Source organism: Erinaceus europaeus, chromosome 9 (assembly GCF_950295315.1).
Source record: "Erinaceus europaeus chromosome 9, mEriEur2.1, whole genome shotgun sequence".
Classification (NCBI taxonomy): Eukaryota; Metazoa; Chordata; class Mammalia; order Eulipotyphla; family Erinaceidae; genus Erinaceus; species Erinaceus europaeus.
The window spans coordinates 75,190,272-75,202,285 of NC_080170.1; the positions used below are offsets into that span (position 1 = coordinate 75,190,272).

Below are 12,014 nucleotides of genomic sequence, written 5' to 3' on the forward strand. Positions count from 1 at the left end.
CAGCTGGACTCTGACCCACCTTTCCCAAGTTGCAGCAAAAAAACTCAACCTAAGTTGGTGATTGTAGCTTAGTGGTAGAATGTTAGTTTTTTTTTTCTTTTTTTTTTTTTTGTGGTAGAATGAGGCCCTGGGTTTGATTACTGAGCACCAAAAACTATAAGTAAATAAAATTTTTTAAATAAAAAAATGAGGGGGGCAAGTATAAACCTATGGGACTACATCAAATTAAAAAGCTTCTGTACATCAAAAGAAACCAATACTCAAACAAAGAGACCCCTCACAGAATGGGAGAAGATCTTTACATGCCATACATCAGACAAGAGTTTAATAACCAAAAGATATAAAGAGCTTGCCAAACTCAACAACAGAAAACAAATAACTCCTTCCAAAAAATGCGGGGAGGATATAGACAGAATATTCACCACAGAAGAGATCCAAAAGGCTGAAAAACACATGAAAAAATGTTCCAAGTCTTTGATTGTCAGAGAAATGCAAATAAAGACAACAATAAGATACCACTCCATTCCTGTGAGAATGTCATACATCAGAAAAGGTAGCAGCAGCAAATGCTGGAGAGGCTGTGGGGTCAAAGGAACCCTCCTGCACTGCTGGTAGGAATGTCAACTGGTCCAACCTCTGTGGAGAGCAGTCTGGAGAACTCTCAGAAGGCTAGAAATGGACCTATCCTATGATCCTGCAATTCCTCTCCTGGGGATATAGCCTAAGGAACCCAACACACCCATCCAAAAAGATCTGTGTGTACCTATGTTCATAGTAGCACAATTTGCAATAGCCAAAACCTGGAAGCAACCCAGGTATCCAACAACAGATGAGTGGCTGAGCAAGTTATGGTCTATACACATAATGGAATACTGAGTAGTATTAATAGTTTTTAATAGCTGAGTAGCTATTAAAAATGGTGACTTCACCATTTACAGCCCATCTTGGATGGAGCCTGAAGAAATCATGTTAAGTGAAATAAATCAGAAACAGAAGGACGAATATGGGATGATCTCACTTTCAGGCAGAAGTTGAAAAACAAGATCAGAAGAGAAAACACAAGTAGAACCTGAACTGGAGTCAGTGTATTGCACCAAAGTAAAAGGCTCTGGGGTGGGTGGGCGGGGAGAGTACAGGTCCAAAAAGATGACAGAGGACCTATTGTTATGTGGGAAACTGAGAAATGTTATGCATGTACAAACTACTGTATTTACTATTGAATCCAAAACATTTATCCCCTGATAAAGAAATTTAAAAAAAAATGAGGGAGGGAGTCGGGTGGTGGCACAGTGGGTTAAGCGCACGTGGCGCAAAGCGCAGGGACCAGCGTAAGGATCCCGGTTTGAGCCCCCGGCTCCCCACCTGCAGGGGAGTCGCTTCACAGGCAGTGAAGCAGGTCTGCAGGTGTCTATCTTTCTCTCCCCTCTCTCTCTGTCTTCCCCTCCTCTCTCCATTTCTCTCTGTCCTATCCAATAACAAAAGCAATGTCAACAATGGCAATAATAACCGCAACAAGGCTGCAACAACTAGGGCAACAAAAAGGGGGGAAAATGGCCTCCAGGAGTGGTGGATTCATGGTGCAGGCACCGAGCCCAGCAATAAACCTGGAGGAAAAAAAATGAGGGGGCCAGGTGGTAGCACACTTGGTTGAGTGGACATATTACCATGCATGAAGACTAGGATTCAGTTCCTCTATGCAAGGGAGAAAATTCGTAATTGGTGAAGCAGTGCTCTAGGTATCTCTTTCTCCCCCACTTGCATCTCAGGTTCTTTCTTCTATATCCAACAAATGAATAAATATATATTGGATTGTTGGAAAAGTCATGACACATTTTTTTGCATAGAAAAATGTTATGATGCCTTCTTAGACCTTAAGACAGCAATAACCTTCCCCAGTCTCTATAAAAGTCATATTTCTCCCAGTCCTGGAACCTCTGGGACTTGGCTCGTTTTCCTGCACACTCTCTTGATTGAAATTGCATCTGCTGATCCCAGCCTAATCACTGCAACAAGTACCACCTCAGCATGTTTCACTTCAGATTGTGTCCAGAGATGTCAGGTATAGAATGTCAACCCTTCAGCCTCATTACTTGGGTGAGACCTTTCCTAGCTCATAGGACTCCTTAATGCCATTCTGGGTGGTGCACTTCTTAACAAAGTCACAGAATCTAGATATAGGCCAGGGTCTATGTGATAGAGCATATGTAATAGAGCTCCATAAGTTAGGGGAAAATATATACCTTAATGTAAAAGTGCACAATAGTTTGCAGTGATTTAATAAGTGCATCAAGCAAGTAGAAAGACCTAAAAAAATCCACCATAAATTACTTAATCAAATACTTTCTACTTAGACCTAGATAACTTTCTCATCTACTTATTTCACTTCCCTCAATCGCTCTAAGACTAACCTTGTCAAAGTAAGGACTACAAAAGCTGGATAAGGGCAAGAGACCATCCTGGATTCCCACAGAGACATGAAGGGCCTAGACCTCCAAAAGATCCCTCTCTCCAATGTTACTGGTCACCTCCATCAGGAACTCCTTTGTAGGCCCCTATAGGACCTTGCCCTCAATGTGGATCAACAATGGTAGGGACTGCCCCATTCTCCAAAAGGAAGTTGGCCAACATAATCTATCACTCAGGGAAGATGGGTCAGGCAATGAGTGCAGCCTAGAATGTTCCTAGCTACAACCACAACACTCAAACTCAGACCTACAGGGATGCAGAGGTTACACAGGCTCCTGTGCACTGAATATGGGCCCCAAATCAAATCTATGGGGTTTACAGTTAACAATATTTATATCTTTTCCCCTTATTTAGGAGCTACTTCTTTCCCTGATCCAGCTTTTTTGTCCTAGCTCCAACTTTGATACCATCTCCCCAAACAATACCTTTAGCCACCTGCATGCTAACTGTTGGGCTCAGGGAAAAATTAGTAAAGTCATAGCCCCCTTGGAATATACCTAAAATAGACCTCCTAGATTTTTCCATATTGGAGACCCCAAATCTCATCTGCTATATTCTTGCTTTTAGGTTCCTGATTATAAAACTATTTGTTCTGCTTTATAACTTAATGCTTTTTCAGACACAAGTTGCAGATGATGTCAACCTGACCTCCCTGAACAGACAACCTCACCAATGTATCCTGGAACCTACTTATCCGAGCCCTGTCCCACTAGGGAAAGACAAATCAGGCTGGGAGTATGGATCAGTCTGCTAATACCTATGTTCAGTGGAGAAGCAACTACAGAAACCAGATCTTCCATCTTCTGCATCCCATAATCATCCTTGGGTCCATGCTCTTAGAGGGATAAAGAATATAAAGAATAGGAAAGCTTTCAAGGGAGGGGATGGTTGAAATTGTATCTCTCTTGTCCTATGTTCTTGTTGATATTTTTATTTTATAAATAAATAAACAACAAAAAAGAAAAAATATGATTTTTCTCAAAACCCAATAAAATATATAAAAATTATTAGGTCCAATTCCTTGCTTATATTTCCATTTTAAAAGATTAGCGGGGGTCAGGCAATAGTTAAGTGCACATGGTGCAAAATGCAAGATCAGTGTAAGGATCCGGGTTTGAGCTCCCGGCTTTCCACCGGCAGGGGGGATCACTTCACAAGCACTGAAGCAGGTCTGCAGGTGTCTATCTTTCTCTCCTCCTCTCTGTCTTCCCCTCCTCTCTCCATTTCTCTCTATCCTATCCAATAACAATGACATCCATAACAACTACAATAATAATAACCACAACAACATTAAACAAGGGCAACAAAAGGGAAAAAAATAGCCTCCAGGAACACTGGATTCATGGTACATGCACTGAGCCCCAGCAATAACTCTAGAGGCAATATATTTGTGTATGTGTGTGTGTGTGTGTCATAAAGTAGAATAAAGTTTAATTTTACAAAGTGAAACAAAAGAACAAGGAATTGCAAGAGAAGGAGGAGGTGGAGGGAGAGGAGGAGGAGTTAGAAAATGGGGAGGGTGAGCACTGCTGTCACAGGCACTGCATTCCATTTGATTTGCCAGGCCAGCACAACCCAGTCAGAGATAATGTTATTACTCTAAGGAGATAATTTATTTAATCCTAATGTGATCAAAATAACAGGAACCCACTTAGTCACACCTAGAGCAGAGAAAGCCTGGCACAGAGCAAAGCCTCTTCCCTGTGCCTTGCAGTACCTCGGCAGGAGTGATCCATCTTGTTGAACTGAAAGTAGCCCAACTTGCACTGACAGAGTGCAACACCATCCAGATCCGTGCAGATGGAGGTCTCTTTGTCACATTCTGGAGTCTTCCGCTTGCACAAGCTGCCTGCTGGAATGGATAAACAAGACTTTGAAACAAAGTAAAATCTCCTCTACTTCAAACCTGGAGATGCATGTACTTTCTATCTAAAGAGGTTCTAAGACTAGTTTTCACCAAAGCCTGCCTGGTGTAACACTCCTCCTAGGGTTTCTTTCCTCACTGTCATCTGCCATACTAAAAGTTCCTAAGTGTTTTCCCACTGAAGTCACTGTCATAGCCTAGCATGTAATGGATTGAGAAACCAAGCCAAAAAGCAACAGGGTTCTGTCCCTAACTACAGTACCCAGTACAAATATGGTCCTCAACATTTCAGACAGTGGTGCAGGAGAGAATCCACATTAAAAAAAGCACTGCTCTTAGGCACATGGACCTGTACTTGTCTCAAGCTGCAGTGTGTTTACTTGGCCTAAAAAGATGCAGGAGTGGGGGCTGGGTGGTAGCACAGTGGGTTAAGCACACATGGCACAAAGCGCAAGGACCAACGTAGGAACCCAGTTCGAGCCCCTGACTCCCCAACTGCAGGGGAGTCACTTCACAAGTGGTAAAACAGGTCTGCAGGTGTCTTTCTCTTTCCCTCTCTGTCACCCCTTCTCTCTCAATTTTTCTGTCCTATCCAACAACAACAGCAGCAATAACAACAACAATAATAACAACTACAATGATGAACCACAATGACAACAAAAGGAAAAAAATCAAAAAGCATCCAGGAGCAGTGGGTTCCTAGTGTAGGCACTAAGTCCCAACAATAACCCTGGAGGAAAAAAAAAAAAAGATGCAGTAGCACAACCCATGGCAGGGAAGTGTGCTGCTTCAGTAGACTTAACTCTGAGGTATGGACTATGAACTGCTCCCCAGGGCAGGAGTGTAATTACATTTACCTTCCAGTCTTCCTACCATATTACTAGTTTACTGGGGCTTATCTTCACAGGGGCTTCAGTATATAAATATTTATATTTTAAGAATTTATTTATTCATGATAAAGACAGAAGGAAGAAAGTGAAAGAACCAGACATCACTCTGGTACATGTGTTGCCAGGAATTGAACTCGGAACCTCATGATTGAGAATCCAGTGCTTTATCCACTGTGCCACCTTCTGGCTCACAAGGGCTTCAGCATCTTACACAGAGACTGGTCCACACACAATGCTCAGTACCTGAGTGCTATAGATTCTAACTCTCCATCATAGTTTCCACCAAGGAAGACAGGTGGGTAGAGAAGAAATAGGTCTTTCAGGCTCACAAATTCATTGACTTTAGGGCATTATTATTAATATTATTTTATTGCCACCAGGGGTTATTGCTGGAACTTGGTGCCTGCATAACAAATATACTATTCTAGGCTGCCACTGTTTCCTTTTTTAAAAATATAATATAGAAAACTTCAGGGGTAGTGGGGTGTGTGGGCAGTGACACACTGGGTTAAGCACACACAGTATGAAGCACAAGGATCCCGGTTCGAGCCCCTGGTTAGAGCCCCCAGCTGTGAAGGAGATCTGCATGTGTCTATCTTCCTCTCTCCTTCCCCCTCTCAACTTCTCTATTTCCTATCCAATAAAAAAAATGGAAAACTTCAGAGGGGAGGAAAAGATAGAGAGGGAGAGACACCTGCAGCTCTGCTCATGATAGCTACCTCCTACAGGTGGGGACAGGGGCTTGAACCTGGGTCCTTGAGCATGATATCATATATGCTCAACTGGATGAGCTACCAACCAGCCCCTAGGGTCTTACTGCTTACATGTGCATTCACCTCTAATTATCCAGTCCTAGATCATGACTCTTGTTCATCTCATCAATGACAAAGGAAGGATTTATTATTTTCAAAAAGTCTTTAATTTTAGAGCATGCTATATGTGGATAACTCTCTCTGAGGCTCTGAGAAAGGCCTAACAAAAAGGACATATGAAAATGGGGTGCATAGAGAGTAGGGCAAAGTTAGAAAATATATTGGGTAGACTGCAGTAACTTATTTATGCCATGTATGGAGCAAGGCAAGACTGGTAATTGCTGCTGTTGCTAAGAGGTAAGAGGAAGTGCACCCTGGAGAAATAACGACAGGACAATGTGTATATTGTGCCCTGAGGAAGGGTCTCCCCTTTCTCATCCGAACGAAGACAACACCCTATACAGAAACCAGACCAGCTCTTTAAAAAAAAAAAAGGGGGTCGGGCGGTGGCGCAGTGGGTTAAGCGCATGTGGCGCAAAGCACAGGGACCGGAGTAAGGATCCCGTTAGAGCCCCGGGCTCCCCACCTGCAGGGCAGTCGCTTCACAGGCGGTGAAGCAGGCCCGCAGGTGTCTATCTTTCTCTCCCCTTCTCTGTCTTCCCCTCCTCTCTCCATTTCTCTCTGTCCTATCCAACAACGAATTGCGTCAACAAGGGCAATAATAATAACCACAACGAAGCTACAACAAGGGCAACAAAAGGGGGGGGGGGGAAAGGCCTCCAGGAGCGGTGGATTCATGGTGCAGGCACCAAGCCCAGCAATAACCCTGGAGGAGGAAAAAAAAAACTCATTTCATTTATTACATGTGAAAGAGATAATTTTTTAATTGGGGAGATTAATGATTTACAGATATTCGTCGGGATGCGGCATCATCTAAGTTCATTTCCCACGTCTACACTCGACCGGACCTGCCAATATATGCTATGCGGATATCTTCGCCCACCCTGTTCAACGCTTGACATCTCGTCATCCAATCTGGTCTCCTACGCCTACACTGAAGTTCTCTGTTCCAGACTCTTGGAAACAGAGTTGGCAGTCAGCTGAGGTAAAGAACAAACACCTCATCACAGACCCCTGCAAGCGTCAACCCAGCTTTGACCTAGCACGTTATGATTGGGCCCTCCTCAATTGCTATGGAACAGGCCATGGCCGGTGCGCCGCTATGTTCCATCGCTGGGGAGCCAGAGACGACCCGAACTGCCCCTGCGGCTAAAGACAGACTATTCTTCTAGCGTTTGCCGTTCTTCCGTAGCCAGTCAACAGCGTCAGGTTGAGCCTGATGTAAAGTTTCGAGACCTCCTTTGAATCTGTAGAGACTATGACCCACATAGTCAACGTCTGCCACCTCTCCAGATTCAAAGGAAGTCTCAAAACTTTACATCAGGCTCAACCTGATGCTGTTGACTGGCTACGGAAGAAGGACAAATGCTAGAAGAAGAATGATTTACACTTGATAGTAAACATTTCTCAGTTTCCCACATAACGATCTAGCCCTTCCGCACCCCCACCCCCCAGGCCCTCCTCTGCCATCATGTTCCAAGACCTGAGCCCACCCAGTCTTTTACTTTGGTGCAATACACCAACTCCAGCCCAAGTTCTGCTTTGTGTTTTCCTTTCTGTTCTTATTTTTCAACTTCCGTCTAAGTGTGGGAGAGAGAGAGAGAAAGAGAGAGAGAGGGGGAATTTCATATGAAGCAGAGAAAGAGAGAGGGAGAGACAAGCTGGAGAGCTCCACTCAGGTAGATGTGGTGACGGGGATCAAATTAGTAACTTCAGGCAGAAAGTCTGATGCTTTAGCAGCAGAGCTATTTTCTCAGGCACAGTTGTTATTAGCTCTCAACACTGCAAAACTGCCCTTGCACTTCCCTTCTCCCCTGAGTCCTACAAATTTGGGACTAGTGTGGAGACTGGTCAACAGGGAAGTAAGTTTAGGACACAACCTGAGTTCTCAACTCTGAATTTCCTGCCTTTATCAGCGGTAGTTGGTGTACTACATCAGAGCCCTATTTGTGTGGGTTGATAGAACTTCCTTTGTTTATTGTGAAAAGTTTGTATTTAAAGGAGAAAAACAAAAAGTGGAAAATCTGATAAGGAAAACTCCACAAAGCAGGGATCAGAGAGGCTGTAAACCTCCAGTCGCTCCTATATAGATTTTGAAGGTTTTGCTAGTTCTTAAATTGTGATGAAATGACTCTAAGGCAAGAAGCTGCCCAGGCTGGCACTAATAGACCTTGTCAGCAGTCAACCTGGTTTGCCTGGCCTGATTAGATACTTTCTGTAAACCAAAGTCACATTTTCCTTCCATTCTGACCACATATCCAGCATGCTGTAAAATACCTCCCACCTAATAACTATTGACTTCTTGAACCCTAAGACAGCAGGAACCTCACATTTCCACTATAGAACCTGTATTTCCCCCCAGTCCTGGAACCTTAGAGTGGGACACACTTTCCTGCATGCTTCTCTCAATTCATATCAAATAATATTGCATCCACTGATCCCAACCTAATCAACACAACGAGTGCCACCTCAGCATTCTTTACTTCAGACTGTGTCCAAGAGACTTCAGGTGTGGAATGACAACCCTTCTGCTTCATTACTCCGGTGAGACCTTCCCTTTCATAGTATTCTCTAATTCCATTCCAGGCGGTTCACTTCCTAACAAAGTCCCAAAACCTAGACATAGATCAGGTCCCATGAGATAGAGCATATATTCACACATATCCATAAACCAGGGCAAAATATATACCTGAAAGCAAAAGTACACAATAGTCTGCAGTGAGTACCCCTCCAACACTTTATCTGCACAATTCCAGCCTTTAGGTCCATGATTGTTCAAAAATTTGTTTGGCTTTGTATGTTAACTCTCTTTTCAGACACCAGATTCCAGATGCCAGTGAGATGCTGACCAGACTTCCCTGGAAGGACAACCCCATCAATGGTACTGGAGCTCCACTTCCTCAGAGCCCCACCCTACTAGGGAAAAAGAGAGGCAGACTGGGAGTATGGATCACCAGCCAATGCCCATGTTCAGTAATTACAGAAGCCAGACTTTCCACCTTCTGCAACTCACAATGACCTTGGGTCCACACTCCCAGAAGGATAAAGAATGGGAAAGCTATCAGGGGAGGGGATGGGATATGGAGATCTGGTGATGGGAACTGTGTGGAGTTGTACCCCTCCTATCCTACAATTTTGTTAATGTCTCCTTTTTTTAAATAAATTAATTAATTAAAAAAACACCTCTCACCCTCTACCTTCCAAGTGGCCCTTCCCACAAAGAAGCAGATTAAGGCAAAAGCAAGGAAAGCTAGCTCAACCTCTGTCACAGAGGAGTGGCTCTCCCTAAAATTCTTAATTCTATCAGAAATCCATCACATGGAACCACATATAACCCCATTTGCATTTTAAGCCTGGTGAGATGTGATTTTTCTACATCCACAATTCCCATGGTCTTTCTTGGGCATAACATCTGTCAAACAGACAATGAGAATTTATGTAAATCTAAGGCTGAGACACTCCCTGGGGGATTTCCAAAGATGCTAAACCTCTGGAGACAGGAGAACTGCAGTTTTCTGAAAGGCAAGGAAGCAGATATAATTGAAGGAGGAAACATGCTTTTCCATAGGTGTGTCTGGAGTACCCACTACCACAGGGTATTTTGGAAATACTCAGACATCAGGATCTGACAGCTCCCACTCATCAAGCTCACCTCTCTAGTGCTTAGAAAGGTGAGTGAAAGACCATGCTCAGTGTCAATCTGGCCATAACTAGAGGAAATTTGGGAAGTAAAAACACCAACAGAAGCCTATCTGCAACTGAGATACATGGCCATCTTTGGTCTTAAAAGGTCTAAAAGAGGAGGTGAAGGAGACCAGTGGGGGCAGATAAGCTATCTCAGGAGTTCCCTCTCATTTTGCTGTGATCCTAAAATTATTCTAAAATAAAAAAAACTTAAACAAAAAAAAAAGATTTAGGGTCTCTGGAAGGAAGACAGGGGCTCTCCTTTAAGTCATATCTAAGCAGCTGGAAGAATGAGGCAGGACTGCTAAGAGCAGGATCTTACAAATCGAAATCTTTGGCCCCTTGATTTGCAAGGCATCAAATGCACTTACTGGGGACAAAAAGGAAACGTGCTACAATGCTAGGTACATGGATAGCACTAAATATTTATGGAATACAACCCATGGAGTCAGAGGTTGTATTCAAATATTCAGTGAACTGAAAAGTTCCTTTCCAGGGGCCAGGTGGTGGCGCACTTGGTTGACAGCATCTTATCATGTGCAAAAATCTGGATTCAAGACTCCAGCCCTCACCTGCAAGGGGGAAACTTCATGAGTGGTAAAGCAGTGTTGTGGGTACCTCTTTCTCTCTCCCTCTCTATCTCCCCCTTCTGTCTCATTTTCTCTGTTTCTATCCAATAAAAGAATAAATAAAACAGTAAACAAATGAATGTTTTTTAATATTTATTTATTTATTCCCTTTTGTTGCCCTTGTTGTTTCTTATTGTTGTAGTTATTATTGTTGTCATTGTTGTTGGATAGGACAAAGAGAAATGGAGAGAGGAAGGGAGGATAGAGGGGTTAGAGAAAGACAGACACCTGTAGACCTGCTTCACCAACTGTGAAGCGACTCCCCTACAGGTGGGGAGCCAGGGGCTCGAACCAGGATCCTTATGCCAGTCCTTGCACTTTGCACCACCTGCGCTTAACCTGCTGTGCTACCGCCGGACTCCCATGGATTTTTTTTTTTAAAGGTTCCTTTGTTACTTCTAAGCAGACTAAATAAATTGGAATCTTTAGATGACTGGCAAGAGAAACCAAAGAAAGCCAAAGAGGAGTTCTCTCAAAGTTTAGAACCCAATATAATAGGACATGAACTTTTAAAATTAACCACCCAGTAATACTGAATAATAATAGTGATTCCAATTCTAGAAAGTTAAGCACTTCTTTCCCTGCCCCTCTCTCTTTCCCTCTCTCTCTCTCTCTCTCTCTCTCTCTCTCTCTCACACACACACACACACACACACACACACACACACACACCCTCTAGAAATATGCCATAGCAGGGTGAAAGATGAACTTCCAGTTCCCATGATTGGAAATGCACTGGTCTGTGGAGACCTCTAGGGATCAGCATGCACAAAGCCTGGACACACTATTCATATCTTGGTGCTACCAGCAAACAGAGCACCAATCCTGCTATTTACAACTTAATATCTAGCATCTGGACACCAGATGGAAAGATTTATAGTCTGTATCCTCTGCCTATCCTAAATATGCAGTAAAATGAGCTAGTCAGAGGCCACTTAAATCACTGCTTGATACAGTTGCAGGACATGCCCTTTTGCAAGAAAACACTTTAGATCCCAGAGTGCAGCACCCCAGAAGTGAAATGTCTCTTCCAAGATCTAAATGTGCCTCCAATTTTGTCTCTAACCCCTTTCTTAATCTGCCCACACTAGATGCATTATAGAGGCATTGGGGGGAAAAAAAAAGACACCACGTGAAGCAAGAGAAAAAGAGAACTCATCATTAATGACAACATAAGCATTCCGGCCTACTTTATTCTTTTGTTTTTCCTCCAGGGTTTTCACTGAGGCTCAGTGCCTACAGTATGAATCCACTGCTCCTGGAGGCTAATTTTTCCCCTTTTGTTGCCCTTGTTGTCTGTCATTGTTATTGTTATTTTTGTTGTTGTTATTGCTGTCACCGTTGTTGGACAGGACAGAGAGAAATTGAGAGAACAGGGGAAGACAGGAGGAGAGAAAGAGAGACACCTGCAGACTTGTTTCACTGTTTGTGAAGTGACCTCCCCCCTTGCAGGTGGGGAGCTGGGGCTTGAACCAATGTCTTTGAGCCAGTCCTTGCGCTTTACACCATGTGTGCTTAACCCACTGCAATACCGCCTAGCCCTCTGGCTTACTTTTTTCTAGTCTGGTTTCTGTGCATTGAGGATTTGCAAACAAACAAAACAGGTAAT

The 12,014-nt window shown here is 43.4% G+C and overlaps 1 protein-coding gene across 5 annotated transcripts in view; it reads right to left on the bottom strand.

Annotated features, from left to right (window-relative positions):
- The window catches only part of HEG1 (heart development protein with EGF like domains 1), a 134,705-nt gene that overhangs the window by 45,295 nt on the left and 77,396 nt on the right, over nucleotides 1-12,014 (bottom strand). For 2 of the 5 annotated variants that reach the window (XM_060198205.1, XM_060198203.1), the window contains exon 13: nucleotides 4,184-4,318. In XM_060198205.1, coding sequence (XP_060054188.1) covers nucleotides 4,184-4,318 — 135 coding nt within the window. Of the gene's footprint in view, nucleotides 1-4,183; nucleotides 4,319-12,014 lie in introns of those variants that run through there. The other 3 variants (XM_060198204.1, XR_009551639.1, XR_009551638.1) reach the window with 3 other exon arrangements.